This window comes from Nyctereutes procyonoides, unplaced genomic scaffold, assembly GCF_905146905.1.
Source record: "Nyctereutes procyonoides isolate TBG_1078 unplaced genomic scaffold, NYPRO_anot_genome, whole genome shotgun sequence".
NCBI lineage: Eukaryota > Metazoa > Chordata > Mammalia > Carnivora > Canidae > Nyctereutes > Nyctereutes procyonoides.
Window position 1 is genome coordinate 26557154 of NW_026575125.1, and position 23512 is coordinate 26580665.

At 41.3% G+C, this 23512-nt stretch overlaps 1 protein-coding gene across 12 annotated transcripts in view; it reads right to left on the bottom strand.

The window, feature by feature from the left end:
- DMD (dystrophin) overlaps positions 1-23512 on the bottom strand; it is a 2039779-nt gene that overhangs the window by 124602 nt on the left and 1891665 nt on the right. For 8 of the 12 annotated variants that reach the window (XM_055339022.1, XM_055339018.1, XM_055339021.1 and 5 more), the window contains one exon: positions 17295-17356. In XM_055339022.1, the coding sequence (XP_055194997.1) occupies positions 17295-17356 (62 nt within the window). Of the gene's footprint in view, positions 1-17294; positions 17357-23128; positions 23258-23512 lie in introns of those variants that run through there. The other 4 variants (XM_055339027.1, XM_055339029.1, XM_055339026.1 and 1 more) reach the window with 1 other exon arrangement.

Genomic DNA, 23512 nt, shown 5'->3' on the forward strand with positions numbered 1-23512 from the left:
CTAGGTCCCAGATACTCCCCCGAATGTATCAACATATAAAAGAGTTCATCTTATTTTTCACAATAATCTTCATCTCTCCATTTGAGTGACTTTTTTGTTTGGTTTACCAGTCCTGACAATGGAGTAGTATTTATAAAGTTCTGAATGGTTGACTTAAAGGTCACTAGTTGCTGATTTTAAAACTTCTTACTTCTTATGAAAGTAAACTCTATGCACAACGTGGGACTTGAACTTACCACCTCAAGATCAAGAGTCAAATACTCAAATGACTGAGCCAGCCAGGTGCCCCTAAACTTCTTACATTTACTTCTGAGTTTTTGTCTCATAAAAATACCAACATAGGAGATCCCTGGGTGGCGCAGCGGTTTGGCGCCTGCCTTTGGCCCAGGGCGCGATCCTGGAGACCCGGGATCGAATTCCACGTCGGGCTCCCGGGGCATGGAGCCTGCTTCTCCCTCTGCCTGTGTCTCTGCCTCTCTCTCTCTCTGTGTGACTATCATAAATAAATAAAAATTTAAAAAAACAACATAATTCTCCAAATAGCAAACATTCATCCATAATCTGTTACTCTACAAAAAAAAAAAAAAAGAGCTTTAGTTTAATTTTATAAAAGATCACCCAGGGTGCCTGGCTGACTCTTGATCTCAGGGATTGTGAGTTCAAGCCCCCATGTTGTGTCTAGAGCTTACTTAAGGAAAAAATAAAAAGATCAGAGAACAGAACATGGTGTCTATTATGCTATCAATATATTTAAAAACCCCAGCATATTTATATGTATGTTTGCTCCTACATGCATAAAATACCTCTAGACAGAAACACAGAAACATATCAACAAACTTTACTGTCATCTGCCTCTAGAGAGTGAAATTGGGGGACTATTATCAGGGCTGAGAGGGAAACCTACTTTTCATACTCTCCTGTTGTACTATTTCATTTTTTAAAATCATATGCATATATTACTTTAAAAAAGAACTGAGTGTTCTACTAATCTGTTCATCTATCTATCTTCTTTTCCACATTTTGCTGTGATTTCTGCAAATTCTTGATTTCAGGAGAAGACCACTGTATAATGGATGATGAAGAAAACTTGATGGGTTCTAGCTATGACTTCGCAGTAAAAGAACAGTAATAATGGCTCTCACTTTTGGGGTGCTTACTATATGCTAGTAATAAGTACATTCATTCTCACCTCATGCTTCCATCTCTGACATTGTTATTTTAGTCCCATCTTATAGACTAGGAAACCAAAGGCTTAAGGATTCAAATTCAAGTATGTGGGACACTAAAACTACTCTTCTTAATTATGACACAGTCTCCCAGCTTGCTTGGATGTAACTCTCTAAAGCTTCACTTTCGGGGCTGGGAGCCCCCTCACCCTTGAGATCTGGATAAAAATAAATTAAACCTCTCAATCCAAAAAATAAAAAATAAAAATAAAGCTTCACTTTCTTCATTTGTAAAGGGAACAGTAACAGTTGCAGTTTCCAGGGCTGTGATGAAGACCAAGAGAGACACTTGTCTCTTAAAAGCTCCCAGGAGGGAGAGATCCAGGATATACACATGCTCAGTAAAAAGAAGGGCTCTTACCCTGCCCCCAATATCTCATATATAAAGTGCAATGAAAATACAAACAATCTTGTTTTTCCCACATTGATACTTCTCAAACACTTCCTTTTTTCCCCTTTCCAAATGCCTTCAAGATGTTTCCTCTTTGAAATGCCACTGTCACTTCCCAGGAACGAAGTTTAGCTCAGGGGCTAAACCATGGTTTAGGCATTTAAAGTACATTTAAATCCCAGCCATGCTATGTGAGCAAATTACCTATTTTCTCTGAGCCTCATCTGCACAATGGAGATAATAACACACTTCACAGGGCTTTTGAGAAGATTAATGAGAAATATATGCTTATGGTATGAAGTTCATACATTTATATAAGCTGCCCCAAATAAATTTTTGTAAAACGAGGAACTACATAAATAAATCTATAAGTACACAAATCAATACAATTCAGACCCACTTCCCACTGCTCAAATCAATTTGCAATATCCTTCTTGTTCAATGGTATCACCCTTCTCTGCACCATCAAAGCTGAAAATCTAGAAGGTGCCTTCTAACTCTTTTCTTTATGACCCATCCAATCTGTCACTGCTCTCAGGCAATTCTACCTTGAGAAAACTTCCCCCACTGCCATCTTAAGACCCTCATCATCTCAATTGCCACAAAGGAAAACAAAATAACTGATTGCTCCCCTCTCTGAACATCCTTAATCCGCCCCATCAAAATCTTACTCTTCAAAGCAGAACGCAGACTTCATCATCTCTCACTCCAGAAGATTCAGCAATGTCTTCCCATTGCCAATCAAATGAAATTTCAATTTCTCATTCTGTAATTTAAAGCACTTAAATTGCCTTTAATTCAATAGCTTTAAATCAGGTTTTTCTTCAAAAACTGAAGTAGATTCTCATAGAACAATGTCCCCACTGAACCTCAAATAAGCCAGTCTTTCTCCCAACTGTACCTTTGTTTATGCTGCTACAGTATCTGGAAATATCGTAGCCTGCATTTTAATTTACCTACGTCTTATAAAAATTCCTTCCTTAGAACAATGGTTCTGCTCTACTCTCCAAATAGCCTTCCCCAGTGATTCTAATCAATACTGCTGTCTACCTATATAAGATACCATACATCTGACCTTGATATTATGTAAGTTAGTATAGTCTTATAGCATTTATTAATGTCAATTTTATTTCGTGAATGTCAATGTTATTCCCTAAAGAAGATAGTAAGCTAACTTGTGAAGCTGACATGTGTTTTTTCAGAATCCCTGCACAAATAGATACTCGGCAATGTAAGCCGTGTGTGTGTGTGTGTGTGTGTGAGAGAGAGAGAGAGAGAGAGAGAGACAGAGAGAGACAGAGAGAGAGACAGAGAGAGAGAGAGAAGGCAAGGTTGAATTTAAACCTTCAGTCATTCCAACTTGAGACATTTAAATTTGCCTTGAAAAACAAAATGGGTATATGGTAGCATTAATAAACTATTACAGGATGCCTGGTGGTTCAGTGATTGAGCATCTCCCTTTGGCTCAGGTCATGATCCTGGGGTCCTGGGATCGAGTCCTGCATTGGGCTCCCCACAGGAAGCTGCTTCTCTCTCTGCCTATGTTTCTGCCTCTCTGTGTCTCTCATGAATAAATAAAATCAATCCTTAAAAAAAAACCCAAACCAAAAAAAACCTATTACATAAGCAATAAGAGATGATAACATCATTGTCGTTTGAGTTCCAAAGACAGAAAGGACTTAGAATAACTTCAGTGGTTCCTCATCAGCTACAGGTAGAGCTAGGGCAATGCCCTTCGCTCTTACAGGTCAGGACTTCTTTTTTTATTTTTAAGCTTTTTTTTTTTTTTTTTAAATAATCTCTATACCCAACATGGGGCTCAAACTCACAACCCTGAGATCAAGAGTCACATGCTCTTCTGACTGAGCCAGCCAGGCATCCCTCACAGGCAAGGACTTCTATCTCATCATAAGATCCACTGCACACCCCAGTTCATACCATCTTGGGAGACGGACAGGAATCAGGCCTTATGTTTCTTTGTACCCTAATACTCAAAGCAGGACCTGGGACATTCTAAGTGTTCTATATTAATGGAGAAAAGAAGTCCTCACAGAAGACTGCAAAAGTAAACTGTCCATACCAGTCGTATGTACAAGCTTCCCTTACTCAAGAGGCAGGAAGCAGCCTCCCCCCTCCACCCATAACTGATTAGCCCTTTATTAAGAGAACCACTGTAGTTCAGAGCTCTGCATATATTTAAAAATGTGAAGAAACTGGAGTTGGCACAGAGAATAAGAAAATCTAACATAATGGGTGGATAATAGGTCCACTGAGGACAGATGAAGAAATAAGGCTTGTTTAGCTTGAAGAAGAGAAAGCTGAGGCATAATTCAAAACCTGTACTGATGTAATCAGGAGTCTCTCATCACCAAGAGTCCCTCAACGCAATAAAAAAAAAAGTTTGCATTACAACAGAAAAGTTTGGAAGAGTTTTGTTTGCTTAAATTGCTTTTGCTTTTACATTATTCACAAGAGGAAAACTGCTCAGTAAACATTTAACAGAAAATGTTCATGATCACTAGTAATCAAAGATATGTGAATAATAACAATAAGATGATTTTATGTTCTCTATTACAATAACCGAAGTAAAAATAAGGCTCCCCACTGGCAAAGACACGGTCAGATGGGCGCTTTCATGTATTAAGAGTGTAAATGAGCACAACCTTTGAGAGAGCTTCAGGCCAAACAGACCAAGAAACTTAAAAACTCTAGTACCCTCTGACTCCATGATTACACTTCGGTGAATCAAATATGCAAAGGCTTTATACACAGAGATGTTCCTCACAGACTGACTGACAGTAGTGAAAAAAAATTGGAAACGACTGTGGAAAAAATTATTAGCTCCACACTCTTTAATTGCAGCTTGGTCAGAAAATGCATCTGGAGCAAGAGGCTACAAGCCTTAATTGACAGTGCAAGAAAGAACCCTGGGCAGAACGTGGTAATTGTAGCCACAAATGTTTTTAGAAGATAAAGCGTTCTGCTCTTCATTCTTTTTCCAGAGTGGTAAGTTAAAGGCAAGTGAATTTTTACATATCAGTTATTATAAAAATTAAAACTTCCAGAAATTCCTCATAAGGTGGAGTTCCTGTCTAAACTTATTTGCTAAGAAGGCAAAGATTTTCCGGTAATACTGGAAGTTTCCAAGGACAGTTGCCTTGTCACCTTGAGACCATAAATATTTGGTACGAGAAATGTTATCCGTTAAAGTATTTGCAGCAGCCAAGTGTTTGTCCATTTAAATTTATCAACCAGATTTATCAGTGGATAAACTTTCCTTATCAGCCTTCTGATGACTGACTGCCTATTTTGGACTACACTGACCTTATGCTTTAACATCTCTGAGGTGTAAGTAGCTTGTTGGACAGAAGGCATCACAACATGTGACAAGGCTTTCTTCTCAGAAGCCTGTTTATGGTTAAGTCTCCAGCATCTTCAAGATGTATTTCCATAAATTCAACACGAATGTGTTTCCTTTGTGTTTACTTTGTCACAAAGTAATTGCTGAAAAATGGGAATTAATTTTTAAGAAAGCGGCAACTTGGGGAAAAAGTAACATCCCTGAAGAACTGCGAAGAAGAAAACCTATGATATTTGGTAAACAAAGTACGATACACCATGTAAACACAATTCTTATCTTAGGCAACTGTATAAAAATACACAGAAAGGACTAGAAGCAATCCTCTAAAATGTAAATGGCGGTTATTTCTGGGTGCTGAGATTTCAGGTGTTCTTATTTTCTTTTTACACATAAACTTCATCCTCCAAAACTTTGGGCATGTACATACACGTCTTAATGTTCCAAAAACGAGACCATAAAAAACATTTACACCTTCAATAGCCTGGTTTTCCTCAATATTCTTATCCTGTCATTCTAAACTTTAGGATTCACAATGCTTGGCATTCTCTTAAATGTTTACTCAGCCGAGGAACCCATGAATAAATGAGGCTAGTAGCACATCAAATTGTATTTTCCCCCCTCTTCCTTTCCTTGCTATTTAAATTCTAGATACACATTGACCCTTTCTTCCAAGGGTCTTTTTTTTTCTTAAAGATTTTATTCATTTATTCATGAGAGACAGAGAGAGAGGCAGAGACACAGGCAGAGGGAGAAGCAGGCTCCATGCAGGGAGCCCAACGTGGGACTCGATCCCGGTACCCCAGGATCACACCCTGAACTGAAGGCAGATGCTCAACCACTGAGCCACCCAGGTGCCCTCTTCCAAGGGTCTTACTGCCATGGTTATCAATTAGTTATTCCCTTTTGTCCTAGAAGGACAAAATGAATGCCAGGAGAGCAGTTCACCTGGTTTTGCTAAGATATCAAATTGCCAGAAAAATCAGTAGCTTCATTGATATTCTGTAATTTTATTACCATGAGGCTTTATCATCTACCTTCTGGAAAAAACAACAACAATGAAACCCTCTTTCTCTCCAGAGAGTTCCGTCTTGCCAGTTTCATAATGTGCCTTAGGAAAACATCATTTATATCTTTCCGTCTCCTTGAGTGGTATTTGTCTTCTTCCCCACCAAAATTACTCTCCCTTGTTCTACGGTGTTTCCTTCAACGAACGTTTATGTATTCAGAGGCTATCATGCTCCAGGCACCAGTGACAAAGATGAGGAAGACAGGTCCTGCTTTAAAGAAATGCATTTGTGTGCCTTGAGACACTTCGGCATAAACAACTATAAACAATCCAGGTACTACAATCAAATGCATGGAATCATAGTCCTAGCGTTTGGCCTTCTGTGCCACTACGCTTTTTCTCACCACCTCCTCTTTCATGGTTTTCAGCTCAGTTTCCTTGGAACCTAGTGTGACCTTCTCGTGCCTAAAGTCACTTCAGCATCCCAAAGCCCTACAAAAGCAGTTAAGGCTTTGTGTTTTTCTCAGCCCTGCAGAGCAGTATGGACAAAATATTGTCCCCACCCACAAGGTCTCCTGTACTCGAGTCATTTGCCTATTGCTTCTCAAATCCAGTCTCTGACCTTTCCCAGTGCGCTTCCAGAGAAATCTGGCCAACTGTGAGGTACTGGCGGAAGACCAGATGGCCGGAGAAGAGGAGAGGCCAGGTGATTTCTCCCTTCCCTTCCCTTCAGCAAAAGCTCTGGCAGTGGCTGTGTCTCCTTCCTGGCTCCGGCTCCCTCTGGTCAAGCCCTCCCTCAGTGGTCCCCACTGGCCACTGGTTCAAGTTCCAGCTCCACACAGCCTTGGCTTCTGGGGCTCGGGTGACACCACCTCCAGCCACTGCCCTCCAGCCCTGGTACAGCAGAGGTTCCTTGCTGTCTTCTTCGCTTTTCCATAACTGGGTAACCAATTTACTGCATTAAATACCGTCTGTTTGAAATAATGAGAGTGGTTTCTATTTTCTGGCTAGACCCTGGTGGATGTGTCACCCGAATAAAAAATCTGAGCATCAAAATCCTCAACATGTCATACAAAACTTATGGTGTCATCCCTCCTTACCTCTGTAGCCACTCTCTTGCCCCCTCCACCCCATAATGGTGCCAACACCACTTGTAAGGCATTTACTACACGTCAACCATCTTTCCTAGTGCGTCACATTATTTTACAGGCTTCTCCTCACTTATGAATTATTGGGCATGTTTCTCTACCAGTGTGGTTTTATGACATGTATTTGATTCCTTAGTTTAAACTTTTAAGGTCTTCAAGACATAGGTAGAAAGAGAGCTATAAAGTCACACACATATATATGTATTAAGAGCCATTTGCATTTATGGTTAAAAGTTATGGTGTATACTGTCTTCTATTACAAAAGGTGTATTATTTTAGAACTGGAAGGAAGATAAAGAAAACAGTAGAAAATGTGGTATTCTAATTTGCACTTCAAACTGAAGTAAGTTTGTACTTGGGATACACTGTGACCAGGTGAACATTTGTGCCTTGGTTAAGACGTAAAGAACTTTAGAAGAATTAAGTGGCTCCTTGAGTGTCAGGCTTGAAAACCTAGACCTGGGGGTCCCTCGCTATCCTAACCCAGGAACCCAAGAGATTCTATTGTTTTGGGGGTTTCATTTTAAAGATTTTCTTAAAGTAATCTCTACTCCCAATGTGGGGCTCAAACTTACAATCTCTAGATCAAGAGTCACACATTCCACCGACTGAGCCAGCCAGGTGCCCTGTGATTTTGCTTTTTCAATTATTTATTATTATTATTAGTAGTAGTAGTAGTAATCACTACATCCAATCTAGGGTTCAAACTCACAACCTCAAGTTCAAGAGTCACGTGCTCCAACAACTGAGCCAGTTAGACACCCCAGGAATTCAAGAGATTTTGGATATGGAGGACATGGTATAGGAAAATAACACCGAGAATAATAAATAGTGAATCAATGGTATAGGAAAATAATACCGAGAATAATAAATAGTGAATCATCATAATTATCATCATCATTAACAGCAATTATAATTCCTTGAGAAGTTACTATGTTAGACATTTTGTCATTTTACATACATTATCTCAAATCCTCAAAACACTCTCCAAGGAAAGTATCATCCTAGCTACTTTATAAATCAGGAAGTTGGGTTTCAAAATCGTGAGTGTCTTTGTCTTTAGCCACAGAGAACTGGTGGCAGAGGCCGAATTCAAACCCACGTCTCACCAGTCTCAAAGTCAATGAACTCTGCTGCTATATCCTTACCTCCCAACCTAAACTCAGATAATGACAAGAGTACAGTCACAGTATAATCAATCAGTTCCCCACGGAATTTGTCACATAACGTCAAGAGCACACAATACCACGTTTTCTATTCTGGACAGAAACAAACTTGTATTTGAAAACTATCACATTCTATACATTGCAGTGAATTCTGTGGGTGGGGGAGGCATTAAACTAGGCAGCAAGGGCCCTGCTACTTAACACACAAACCTCTTCTGGAACAGGGTGATTTTATTACTTCAGCCTCCAAAATAATTGCTAACAAGGTCTATGAAATGGGAAAGAAGATATATCCCCCTCCTTTGCCTCAATGGGACTCAACTGGCGAACTATAAAATCCCATAAGTACAATTTTTTTAGGTCTTCTTGTTTGGTGTCAATTAATTAGAACCCCTCAACACACACCCAAGGTCCCTTGACTTGACATCTATTCTCTAAAAAATTAACGACTCTGGAACAGTGCTACTCAAATTATGGTTCTTCACAAATATGGAAGCTGGGTACGTTAGGTAACTTTTGCAGCAACCTGTCATTGCTGTGACATCCAACTAACGTGATCAATGGGTTCATCCAGAAAAGGGCACAAATCAGGCTGGGTGTTGCTGAACTGGTGCAGCTGAGTGACATGTAGTGTGAATGCATAGCGGTCAGCGTCAGCAGCATCACCTGCAAGTCTGTAATGTCCTATATACGTTTTAAAAAACAAAACGATTGCCCTTCATCTGTTTGAGAAGCACTGCTCTAAAACGGACAGCCCCTTCACAGAATGAGAAAGCCAAATACCGCCTTTCCATCAAAATAGATACTTGATAAAGAATATGTACATAAATAAATATATGTGTGCCACACATGCCCATGCTTGCACATACACACACTCACATATAACGTATGTCCCAGTTACGTAAGCTTCAATTTATGAGGGGGCACGAGGCCTTCCCTGGAGTTATGCAAGGGATCAGGACTGTAGAGTGGCAAGTTCTGAAACATTCTCACAGAATATCACCAATTCATAAATAAGCTAATGATTCATCCACTATGTCATGAGATAGTCTTTCAGAATATTTTTAGGTCATTTTATTACTACCGTAGAGGGTACAGACTTTAAAAACTCACTATCTATTTTATGTGAGTGTTCTGACTGTTCCGAATCTCTTTCCAGCAAAATTGCAGCTCCCGAGAGACGTACAGAGGTAATCAGACTTGTGTGCTTAAAAAAGAAATATTGGAAGTGTCTGAATAAGAGCAGACACGTTTTTAGATGCCTTTACTCCGTGTGCAAAAATCTTCTTCTGCAGACCCAGCTACATAAAATTGTACACATCCAGCACTTTTTTCAGAGCTGCAGGTGTAACCTTAATGCTCCTCTTATTTGGATCAACTAAACTACAATTTGGCAGCTCTTTTAAATTGTAAACCAGTCTGAGAGAGAATCTTTTTGAGTTTCCTCTCTGAAATAAGCTTCGGAAGATGCAGATCGGAAGTATCTATTTATTTATGTTCCTCAATTAGAAGCTTTAAATCAAGTTGTTTGAACGAGAAAAAATATTATAAAAGAATATTCCATTAAAGTGCCATAAATTTTGATTTGAAAATTACATTTCTATTTTACAAATGGGGAAAATCAATTGATTGTAACTGACATTAAAAGAACAGATTATTTCTCTTTTTTTCTTTTTATAAGCAGCTAGTAAAGGAAGAACATTTATAACAGCCTTAATGTCTTCTATTTTGCAAATCTGAGTAAATCTCCACTGCTAACTTTGTCAGCTAGGGAATAAAGAACGTCATTTGAGATTCCATAGCTTAATTATGCTGATAAAGCAGTTTTATAAATCATGCTGGGAGTAATGGATATTCCTTTGAGAATAGCAAACTAGGAGCCATAAAATGTGTGCTCTGGACCTGGTTCCTTATCTTCTACCCATATGTCAGTACAAATAAGTCAAAGCAGGTCTTGTGCCTCAGCTTGCTCAGGTCCAAAACGAAAGGAAACAGCTACCCCATCCACTGATACAGTAGCATTATTTTCCAAATCAAAAATGGGAACTATACTCAAGGGGAAGGCAAGACAGATGATGTGACACAAATTAATATGAAATTCAGGTCATGTGCCAGCTATAGACCTAATTTACAGCCATTTAAGGATTAAATGCAGTTATTTCTGAAAACTTTACACAGTGTAAAGTGCTATGCAAATGAAAGCACAATTATTACGACTATGATTATCCTATGATTCCCATCTTCCAGGCTGGTAGTGACCAAGAGGAATTGGAGAGATGCACATTGCATTCCCGAGACCAAACCATACTCTGGCCAGGAGTTGAATTAAAACCAGACATTCAGAGATGGAAGATTCGTTGCCCAACCTGCTGAATCAGAAATCTGAGACCAAGAAAAAGCAAAAGATTAGCCCAAGGTCACACCTAAGCTGGAATCTCAATTTAGATATTCTTTCCCGTTCAAGGCATCATGGTAGGAGAAAAACAAAATACAGAAGGTTTTAATACTTAAGGATTTGGAGACAAGAGACAAGGAAAAGAATATGCTAAATATTGAGCAGCCTAGTTGAGAACAGTTTACATAATATGCTGAGAAAAGCATGAGGACAAGCTCCCGATGCAAAAGGAATTCATAGTCGTTCAGAATCCCGCAGCTCCCAACTGTAGAGCATCCTCTGGAGGGAGCACTTAATGGAATGTTCGACAGAGAGGGAAAGCTTGCAGACCTCAAAGGTATTCCCTCCTCATGGACGACGGAGGAAAGAAATTCAGGATTTCTATGGAGTGTTCCTAACTATCTGGCCAGCTGTGCTCATTTATTAATAATGCTGTTCATGTAACTTGATGAAGCTCTTAGCCTCATGACTTAACTGGGAATTGATTGGTGCTCTTAATTTGTACTGCTGAAGAATCCCACTGGCCTCAGACCCACCAGACCCTAAAACAAAGCCCTCATTTTATTTTTAAAAAATATTTTATTTATTCATAAGAGACACAGAGAGAGGCAGAGACATAGGCAGAGGGAGAAGCAGGCTCCCCGCAAGGAGCCCGATGAGGGACTCGATCGGGATCAGGACCTGAGCCAAAGGCAGACGCTCAACTGCTGAGCCACCCAGGCATCCCCAAAGCCCTCATTTTAACATTCTAAAGCCCTTCTCAGGCAACAGATGCCAGGCTAAGGGCCACGTGTTGATGGACTGTCTTCAAATCACAAGAGTTTTTAAGACCACTTTCCCTATGATTGCCTAAAACGCTCAAAATCCATTTCTAAAAACTGACAGCTTTCGTATCATTTGGGTGAACATCATGCTGGAGAATGGGTTGCAAAAATTCTTTTTAAGATTTTATTTATTTAATTATGAGAGGCGGGGGGGGGGGGGGGTGCAGGCTGAGGAAGAAGCAGGCTCCCTGCAGTGAGCCTGACGGTGAGTCACGCCCTGGGCTGAAGGCGGCGCTAAACCGCTGAGCCACTGGGGCTGCCCCTGGGTTGCAAAATTTGAGCGACAGGATCCTTCTAAAGCATGCTAGAACCGCAGGGAAGGATGACAACTGATCCTCCTAGAGAAAACCCTGGAGGTTAAAGGGGCTGCAATGCAGAAAAAGGAAACTGCAATAAGTGACATCAGATCATATGGGGCATGTGGATTTTAGCAAATGGTTTGGAATACTCAGCTAACCCCTAAAGCTTCACGATTCTCTTTTCATATTATCTTATTTTTACCCACGAGTCCCTGTTGCAAACTGCTCTTCCTGTCCTGTACCACCACGATCACTAATGTAAACACCTCACAAAGCAGCTCGGAAGGGAACCACGGAGAGGACTACCTGATTCTCTTGTATTTGTAATTAATAGATCCCAGTAAGACAGACTAAGCAATACCTTCTTCAAGGATCTCTGAGCAGTACATATTATGGGGGTGAGGGCTTTTTAAAAGAAATATTTACTTAAAAATTTTAGTGATGAACTTAAGCACCGAGACATAAATCATGAGAAAAATGACAGGCTTTTTATCATTTAATGGCACTTCACATAAATCAGTCTTATATTAATATTTCAAAATAAATCCTGGAGCACATCACTATCTAACAGCTACTGATTTTGTAAACGGCTTTTGGAGCCTTAAAGACTTGTAGCTTTTGAATTGCCAAGATAACATAATGGAACAACAGTCTTTTCGTTATATTTGTAAAGATGCTAAAGGAAACCTGAAATTCACCTCACGTATCAGCTAGATTATTGCTTCTAAGAAATGATGAAGAACACGCCTTTTGAACAACAAACGGATGGCCCAGCGGGTCTTGTAGGAAATATCTCAAGATCCTCTGTACTCAGTAACCGCTTGCCTCACTCTGCCTGTAAGACACCGATGGGTGGCAGGATCTTTTCCCTGTTGTTTGTTTTCTAGAATATGCAGTTTTAAAAATAGGAATGATTCAACTTTTAGAAATGCGTTTGTCTGCAGAGTCAGCCAAAGGTGCTTCTTGAAAAATTATGATCACAGCAAGTTCAGGAAACAACCTGCTTCACCTCAGCCCAAAGTAAGAGAAAAATAAACAAAATTCTTAGACATGTTGGTCCCATGCCCTCATTACAAAGATAGGAATACTAATAAGGCCCATGTAAAAATATGTATGGGAAACTTAGTTTTTTTTTTTATTTACCCCTCACCCCACCACACTGGGGGCAGAGAAAAATGCTGAAAGAAAACTGTTTTTAGGTTGTTTTTATTGATTTCCTCCTTGTGAAAACAAGACCACACTTTTGCCAAACTGTTTATGTTGCATAAAGAATTTTCTGGAGACCTTCCAATCCTCAAATTCCTAATGATTGTCAGGTTGTCACACTGTGAACATTTACATCATTTCTTTATTATGCCTTCTCTTGTATTAGTGTGGAAGTCTGACAACTTTTCCCCTTTAAACTTAGAATTTTGAGGGGCAGGTACATAGTCTATAAAGTAAGGTGAAAACACAAAATATTTTTAACATTTGATGAGAGCTCACTCCAGAAAGCTGTGTTCGGTCTGTTAAGAATAATTTAAAATAAAAAAAAGAATAATTTAAAATGAAATCTCTAATTTTTTTTTTAAACCAAAAAGTTAGGCATGTCTTCTCTACCACTAAGAATTTTAAAGTCTGCTCTTTTGTGGAAGGACATATTTAGAAACTAAAACACATGAGGCGATCTCTTGGTGTTAAAAGTTACCTGACAAAGTCTGTGGGAATCAGGGTACTTAAACATAAATTCTATACAGACATATGTGATGTTGGGGCGGGGGGAGGTTTGTGAGTGGCTATTGTCGCTTTCCTGTCGTGGGTTCTCACTGGTGAATTGTTACAGCCGTAGGGACACTAAGGAAGGCGGTAATGATGAAGAAACGTTTCATGCTAAACATCTAATTGTAAGTAATGTAAACTCATTGTAGAAAAATCACAAGAAAAAGGATGAAAAAGAAAATTACCTACCATTCTGTTAACTAGAGAATGCAAATATTAACATTTGAAGTAACATCACAGCCTTCCATCAGTCAGGGCACAAACACTACTGTTATGGTCCATCCAAAACGTTGTTGGCTTTATAGCAGTATTCTGTCCAGACGGCAGGCAGAGCGTGAGGGAGAACACTTGAATGCTTTGGGGAGAAGGGACATTAACAAACATGTGTTGAGCGGGCTAGTGGGGAATTTGGGCCAATTGGAGAATGGAAGTCTTCTCAGAAGTGGGCATATTTAGGAATGTGTAATATTTCCCGCATATTGTGAACCACTGTAGCTTCAATGGGGAGAATGTCTGAAATTGGGGATGGAGAGGGGATAAGCAACATCTTGGTATTTTCAACGTCACAGACAAGAGGTTCGAGTTCTATTAGGTGAGAGGGATCTACTTTAGACCTATATTGTCTAAAACATTTAACACACCCAATCACACACCAGTTTTGCTTTCACGATACCTTTCATGAACTGAGTACAGAGGAATGCTTCCAACCATTTACTCTAGAACTCAAAGTAGCAACTCAGACCTAAAGGGATAATTTGTTGAATAGCAACTATAAGCCAGTATATAAAAATTACAAAGAAATAAAAGGCTTCTTTTCAGTATGATATGCCCATATTTCAACTTCAAAACACTATACTGGGTGAGTGAGGCAGAAATAATAGTTAATCATGTAAGTCATGTCAGGGGTATAGACGTATAACAAAGAAAATCAACCATTCATCCAACCACTGCCGGTGCCCGGCAAAACTGAAAGGAACACTGCCTACCATCTAGGAACCTACTACACCGTCTACAGAAATGCGATGGTTTGTTCCAGAAATACTATTCAAATAACTATCTACAGGTGAAACTGTCAATTTGTACATATTTGTAGCAGGTGCATTGTAACGTACATGGGCATGCTTTACTGAGTGAATAAAATCAATGAGATGAGTGAAAATGGTAATAGAGGACCCTGACCAAATCCCAGTGTAGCCCCAGAGAGCTGTGTAGCCCTGATAAATGGTTTCTCTGCACCTGATCTCACTGCCCTGTGAAATATGCATGCTGATACCATCCACGGTGCACAACAGTTGTGGACGTGATCCATGTGCAGTGCACACAGTGCGCTCTCAATAAATGGAAGATGTTACTGGATGCGTCACCATTTGGTAAAAGTTAGCCTAAGTAACATCTGATTGCAACAAAAACACTGGCAATTTTCATTTCAGAAAGACGTAAAACAAATGTCAACACTGGTTCATTTCCAAGATGGTTGTTATCGGCATAGCTAAGAACAGAATTTCAAAGGAGGTTGGAGCTGACCGTTTAAGAAGGCTGCATTTTAGGATATGTAAATTATCTCAGTAAAGTTGATTTCCTCAAAGACAAAGTTTGTAATAAATGGGCTTTAAATTCCCCTGCAACTGTAGAATTCTATTATCTCCCAAAGTCAGATGATTTGCCCAAGGTCCAAAATCACGCCAGATTACTGGCTTTTAGTTTACCACCACATTTGAATTATTGAGAAAACTTCAGAAATAAGATGATAAAAGGTGCATTTAATTCCTACTGAAGGTACAAACATCTATTCATTGATAGTTCATAATTAGCTTTTTATCAACCACGTTTGTGGTTTCTCATTACAGAGCAATTAAAAGTAAGCCAGTAGAGAATACAATGTAATGAAATGGAAATATGGCCATGGTACATTGCCTTTAGGTGAAAAAAAAGCTGATTATAAAACAGCACTATCTAGCTTTTGTGAAAATGCATATACAGAAAGAAATTCTTGAAGATACCCACTGGATTATTAAACATTAGTTAACTCTAAGAGGTGAGTTATAGAGGATTTGTCTTTTCTTCTTTTTTGTTCATTAGCTTATCTATATTTTTAAACTTTAAAAAATATGAGCAATTATTAACTCTATAATAAAAAATGTTAAGTAAAAGTAAATTCAAATATTACAATGACTCATCACTGTGATTAAGGGTAAAACATCACAAGTGGACGGAGTCTGTGTAAACCTGGGGTTATAATCAGGAGGCTCCCAGAAGAGTTCAAATGAGCTCTTGATCGACAGATTTCTCATTTCTCTTAAAAAAGGGAAGTCCTAAGATTACAGGGCTAGGATGGCCTGCTTGCCCAGCAAAGCTGCTGCCTATTTCAGATGAAGCCTCTATTCTCTTATTTGCCAAAATTAAGCATTTAAGTTTTCCACCTGTGATCTAAACAGTGCAGCACTGTAAGCCAGAAGCCTTCTGGGAGAGCTGAAAATGTAGCACTTAAACATTAGCTGATTCCAATTTTCTTGAAATTTTTAAAAAGTGTGTTGTGTACATATGTGCATGCATATACAACCCCCACACTCCCCACACACATACTGCTAAGACTAAAATGACATGGTATTCATTGAAACGTATTGGATATCTCTGGCCAGTAGAATTTTAAGTGACATCTTTTGTTTCTCATGCTTTTTATTTGTATTTTTCAGATTTTTTAGAAGGAACTAATTTCATGTATAGTTAGAAAGTCTGGGGAAACAATTTTTTTGACTAATATCGCCTACCCCACGTCTCTGTAACTGCAATTCATTACAATAAGAACCTATGGCAGCAAGGCAGCAATAGCTACACACACGTATGGATACACACGTGTGCACAAGCACACACACGTGAATATTTGTCTGATCACCCTGATTCCCATGGGCATTGTCACGTAACTTTAAATCCAAAGAGTTCTCCTTGTGCCTTTTAGTCTGGAAATACGTGCATACACAAAGAAGCAGACTTGAAAAAACTGTTTTAGTGGTAGAGAAGATGTACTTTTTAATTACAAAACAAACAAACAACTAGTTACTACATAAGATAATTCATTTCAGATTACTCTCCAAATATCTCAAACGGTACAGAGTGGACTTTCACGAAGCATTAGGACGATGGGTGTTTTTTTTCTTTGGAGGCTGTGCGTCTGTTCAAAAAAATCCCAACTTATGATGGGGGAGGAAAATCCGCAGGCTCTCACACAAACACAAAACAAGACATAGTAGAAAAATCATTTAAATGCTCATGCTGATGACCTGACAGGCTTGGGAATTATAAGCACTGGAAAGACTGCAGAAAATTCCTACCATAATATTCGTGGTTTGGCAAAAAGCTCTGTCTTGAGTTTCAAGGGGAAGAAATCAATAAGAACAACTTGAAACAGTTTTCTTTCTTGGTGGGAAAAACAATTGCCATAAATTGCAAGTATTTTTTCCCATCCTTTTACACAGCAAAGAAAACTACAGAGACCCTTTGGCCCTCTCAGGTATATTGAATTTTCAGGAATCGATGACATTCGAAAACTTATTTTTAAAGAAGCTCTGTGAAAAAGAAAGCTGTCAGTTTTGGGTAGAAAGTTATTATTTTCATCTTTTCAACCATCCAGTATTAGATGGAGACAACCAACAACATGACACTACAAACTATCCTGCGAGTCCCAGGTCATTTCACCTGGCACAAACGTGGCCACGTCCTTACCTAAAGACTGGTAGAGCTCTGTCATTTTGGGATGGTCCCAGCAAGTTGTTTGGGTCTCGTGGCTAAAACAGAAAACACAGAGAGAGATTTTAGAATTTATAATGGGTAGTAAAGAAAAGGAGGAAGGAAAAGTATGGTTTGCTTCTGATTCACTCGGCATAGTTATGTCAAAGGGCTTCCATCACGCCGTCAAGAACGTCTCTTATAAGCAGAGAGGCTGCTACCTTCACCCTCAAAGGGAAAAAGGCAACACGAGCATGCTTTGGGAACCAGAATTTGTTTCTTTTTGGTGCCACAGGTCAACTGTGCTTCTGTTATTACCAAATGACTTGGTTATGTAATCAATGATCAAAACCCAGGATGTCTTCACCTGTCCAATGGAGACCTGTTGGAAGGGACACGGACAAGTGGTACTCAAACCTGTCAAAGAGACACAGAACATCGGTTCAATAAATAAATTGCCTCACTTCTCACTGGCTTTCACTGCCCTTGACATTTTTCCATTACTCCTTCTTCTGCGTATCCAGGTCTCCTACCCACGAGGACTGCATTTCACTTCGGCTTAAGGTCTAGCCAGTGCCTGACCAATCTATCCTACCTTCCCTCTCTCCCCGTGTCTCACTTCTCAAGTGTCTTTTTTACTCAGTACTCCACACACCACTCCACCTTTCCCTATATTTACTTGGGCCTGAATGAAGCATTCACAGTTCTCCCCCATTTCTTGCAGTTCAGTTAAGTGCAGTTGCCAGCTATCAGCTCCCGCCACAAAAAGAACAAAACACCTTTGTTCCTAATTCAGTTGCATGACTAAATCCAGGAGAGATAACCACATATACTTTTCCTCACTTTGGCCCATCTGCATAAATCACCAGAGCGTCGGATTTCCAGTTTTCAGGGATTACATGACGGGCTCTGATAGGGTAAAATGCAACCCCAAAAGTAGGTATTTCAGGAGTCCTGGGCACAGCCTATTGAGAATCTTCAGGGGAAGGGCGAGGCTGGAGAGAAGAGAAATCCCGCACCAAGTGCAGACGCCTCGCCTGGAAAGAAGAGTTTGGGGAGGCAACAAGGTCAAGCGACCTCAACACAGATTTTCAAGCTGAGGCCTGGATCCTGGCTCTGTGCCCTACTCACTGCACAATCCAGGGCAAGCCTGCTCACTTGGGAGACTTAAGGGATTAGGTGACCAGCAAGTTCTGGTGCTCAATGAATGGTTGCTTTTATTATTATGTTGTCCCCAAATTAACAGCCGCTAAAAGTGGCATTTTATTAGTTGATGACACCATAGATGAGGATCCACCTGTGGTAAGCCAGCCAAGCAAGCCTAAGGCATCTTGTAGAGAACAAAAAACACTCCATGTGAATTACCTCTGTTTGTTTAAAAAAAAAAAAAGTTAAAAGGAGTAATACTTCTTGTGGTTTGTAAAATATGAAAATCTGTCACAAAGCATGTGGAAATTCCCCAAACTGTACACCTTCCAAGACCATCCCCTCTGATATTGACCATCCAGTGATGGAACCGGGAAGACTTCGTAAAGAAAGTTACAAGACCATGCTCATTTGCAAAGGGCCCTTTCAGACTCTCGACATGTTCATTTCTGGTTTACTCTTCTGCAAGAGGCAATTCGCATTTGAGGAGTGCAACAGGGGCTTCTCAGGCCAGGGAATGTACCAGAGTGACTTCGGTCTTAAAGGGCAAGGAGAGCAGAAGATGCATGCAGTCCTCCGTGCTTTCGGGGGTTTTAGGGAGCACCACAACCAAGCTGGTTTATGATCTGGAGAAGAGGTGGGCGGAACTGGTACTTTATATGCACAGCACAAGGAGGCTGCAGCTTGCAGCTTCACGGAAAAAGTGTTGCTTGTTCTTGGGTGTTTTTTAGCTCAGAAAGTGATTGTGTACCAATTCTGTACACAAGTGCCCAGCAAGGAAAGACCACCCTGCATTTAGGCCTCTGTCATTTCCCAGGGCCACACATATGGGAATGCCAGGGAGAGGGGAAGGGAAAAGAAGGGGAAAGCACACGTCCACACATTTAGGCCCTTAATACATACATACAATGCATGATAATAAAGTCCCCTCTCCGAGATGTGTGGGAGGACTGCAACATCTTCAATAGATGGCCAGGAAAATATCTATCTGCTCTGATAAACCTAATCAGACAGAAACACAGACAAGCACAGCACTCTGAAAAGACAGCATCTGTAATGGACTTCAAGTGGGAAGAACACGGTAACTTGTACCAAACGCCATTTCCCAAGGAAAGAGAAACTTGCATACAAGGGACAGGGGGGATCCCCACGTGGAGTGCAAGCAAGCTTCTTGTAGCTGCCTCTCTCCAAAATAAACCTCTTGATCCACCAACATTTCTACCTTTCTAAGGAAATTATGCCAGTGGTTCAAAATTGTGAGAAGGACTTCCAAAATTCTGTTTTAATCCATCGGTCCTTAGCTAAAGTGTTGTTTCCTTTGCTGGAAGATAGCAGAAATTCTAAACTCCCAATTGTATCCTCACTTCACAGGTTATTAGATACTGGACCTTTCCAGGGGCTCATTTTCCCACCTACCTGTGATGCTGGAGGGTCTTGAATAACCTAGCTAAATGAACTCCAACAAATGCAAAAGCCCTTTACCTCCTTGCCCTCCAACATGCAACCCTTTTCTTTTTAAGCAATGCCAAGTAACTAGAAAACAGATTTGTATTTCATCTTTACAGCCTTAGTTTCACTTCAGTTGCAAACCAGAACCAAGCAAGAGAAGTGAGCGCAAGTGGAAAGAAGAAAAGAATAAAGGGTGTGACTAATCCTCACAAATAGAAAAATAATCTCATCATCATTTAATGTTAAGAACGATTGACAACCCAGCTCCAATGACTTCCGATTCTTTGGTAACTATAAGATGAGCCAAATGTTCGCTTCACTGGATGTGGGTGTTTTCAGCATGCGGTGAATTCAAAGCCCTCGTGAGACAGATCGAACCCCCAGAAGAGAAAGAGAAGATGAATATGGGCAGGAGGCCCCGGTAGGTAGGCACAAATCTGCGTGACTCCTATCCATATCCTGCCTTAAAGGACAAACCCATTTTTTTTTTTTTTGCTGGTGATCAACAAAGATTTTATAGCTGTATTTATTACTCTGTGTCTATCTTCAAAAACAGGAGAGAATTCTCAGTAACTCCAGGAGATGCAGCTCAGGTCTACCTGTAATCTACAGAAAACATAGAGAGAAAAAGAGAGAAAGAGAAAGAGAGAGAGAGAGAGAGAGAGAGAGAGAGAGAGAGAGATGCTGTGCTGGGGAGCCCGTGGTGGGAGTGTGGGTGGTGCCGTTCTTGGTAAGTGTCTCTTTTTTGTATTTCACTTTTCACATCGCATCAGAAACTCGCTCTCCGACCCCGAAGGAAACTCTGAAACCTGTTCACAAGTGAACGGGTACATCTTTGTTCAGTCTTCTGAGGATAACAATATTCGACGTAGATCAAAATTCTGCATGCCCATTACGACAGAGACGAGCTTCATAAATAATCTTTAAAAAGCTCTTAAAGTCTTTAAAAAATGTTATTGATTTTGGCCCTGATGGTTCCAAAGCCTGGCAGATATGCCTTTCCGAACAGCCTTCAAACTCTGACTTCCCCTCTTTTTCAAATATGTACAAACTCCAATAATCTCTCCTTTCCCTTTTATTCGGGTCTGTGACAGGAACCTGATGCAAATTAAAATACGAAATCACTGGATGTGAGAAGAGACCCCGGCAACACCCACTTGTCAATAATAAGAAATTAAAGCATTACTCTACTGAGCACAGGGCTGACCTAATTTCCTACCATACAATTTAAATTTTCTCTCACCTTCTTTAGTTTCAAGTAGTGTGCAAGGTTATTATAACTGCCTCAGAGCTGTTCCTGCTGTCAGTGCTGGAATAATCAGACTTATTGGAATTGCTTTTTTCGTTTCTTAAAAACAAACATTAAACACTTATAAAAAGTAACAAATTTCTACTTCTCTCGCTGGGGAAATGGCAGTTGCCTAATTAAAATAAGATTTCTTCTGCCACCACTGTTATTGGGTACTGAAAATATTCCAAACAGTTGCCTTTCTAAAAAATATCTCTCCACTACTTCCCGGGGAGGAAACTAATCGCTATGCAGCGGTATAAAAAGGTACCGTTCTCTTGCGATTTGCAGAGGATTAGAGTTTGGCTTCATATATAATCTGGAGCCCATTGATCCACACACACAAAATCATTTCCCTTTAATCTGGGGATCAGACTCTTTTTCTAGAGGAACCTTGGCATTTGCATGCTGAATGTTGAACTTGGCGTGCACTGCTGGAATACTGGCAGGGTGGGAATGGGAAAATATATTTAAAAGTTTCTGCTATCGTGGGGAGGGGGCTGGGGTGCGGGTGTCAATCTCAGCATCAGAAATCCTATTCTAGTCCCCACTTCTTGTTCCCTGGGATATTTAACATTTTATTCTGTTTGGCTCAAGCCAGGCCAAAGATGATTGCCTTGGTGATTGTGCCAGCTGTTAACTTGTCCTCCCTCTATTTGCTTTTTGGGCTTAAATCCCACCCACCCTCAACTTTGGCCAAAGCAATTTCACTTCAGGGTCGTGTCCAATCCAAGATCAAACAACACTGGCTGAAACCAATTCCACGGTGATCAAGGGTCAGAGACCTTTTGCATAAGCGTGTTGTTTCATTTGCTCCTCTTGCTTCTCCAAGAGCAACTGTATCCTGCAAAGAAGGGATGTGGCACAGGGAAATAAGAAATCCAGGCAAAAGAGAAAGGGTGATGGGGGGGGGGTGATGAGAGGTGACAAGGATAACAAAGCAGGCGGACCAAGAGGAGCTTCCAGAGCTGGGGAAGAATGTAGTTTTCACCTAAAGACTTGGGTTTGCCACTTAAATCGGATGCATTTTGTTTTCATGATGTTAAGGCATTTTATAATTAATATTATGCCTCCATCAGGCAACTGAACCCTTTCAATTTAAGCCTCAAACTTAACTTCCAATTTAACGGAGATAAACAAAGTGTCCTGCCCTTTTCGTTGCCAAGATCAGATCTGGAATGACAAACTTCGCCTAAAGACCAGCACAGACACCTGGAGAAACACTAGAGAAGGACACCCAGAAATGATTGCACACTCAATCAACCCCAGAGGGCAAAGCCAAAACAAAACAAAACAAAACCCCAAAAAATAAAACCAAAAAACCCCCACTATAACAAAAACCCTTGATCCTCTGTGTCAAATCCTGGACTTCTGGGCTTTAATTGCTTTCTCTCTCCTTCCTGATTTCTGCAAGTCTTGGGGCATGGAACGAGCACAGTAGAAAATCCAACAAGGGGAATGTCAGTTGGAATCCTCGGAAGAAATCAGGCAGAAAGTTGACCTTTTGGCACTTGCGGCGCAATGGAAGGTAAAGCCTCGCGCGCCCCTTCCCTCCGCGAGGTCGAGCGACGATTTAGGAACAGCCTGTCTGGCTCACGTCCACACAGCCCGGAAAGGAGCAAGAAGCTCCCGCGGCCCCAATCCCCGTGTGGGGAACGCGCCGTCCCCTCTGTGTACGGCGAGAAATCAGCTTTATCTCTCCGAGCCCACCCCAAAGGCGAGGAAGGGGGCTCCCCGCTTGCCTGGCGCCGAGGGGGAAGCCCCGGGGACGCACCTGCAGCGGCGCAGCAAGGACCCGCGGGGGAGGCGCCCCGACGCCCGGCCGCCCCGGCGCCGGGAGTCCGGCCGGCCGCTGCGCTCGTCCAAGTTTTGGCCGCCCGCGTTCGCCCACTGCTCGTGCCACAAGTGCACGGACTGCGGCGATCCGAGGGGGCCGTGATGCACTCACCCTTTGAGCTGCTCCCTCATGGTTGCAAGGGCTCCGCGGGCGAAGGAAGGCGCGAGAGCGGAGGAGTGAGCTTCCCAGAGCCGCCGGGCTCCCCGAAAGTCGAGCGCCGCCGCCACCCAGGCTCGCAGCAGAAAGCACTGCGGAGGAGCCGGCGCGGGCAGGCGGGCGGGCGGGGAGGGGGCGCTGCAGGCAGACGGGGCGGGGCCGGGCCGGGCTCCGCCCCCACCTAGCGACCTGGGAACCCGGGCTCCCGGAGACCGGCGCCGGGGCTCAGCCTCGCCAAACGGAAAGGAAAGAGAAAAGGCCGACAGAGGAAGGGTCCTGGGAACCTGAAAGCCACACCCCGCCCTGCGAGCACCGTCTTTAAACCTCCAGCGAGCCTAC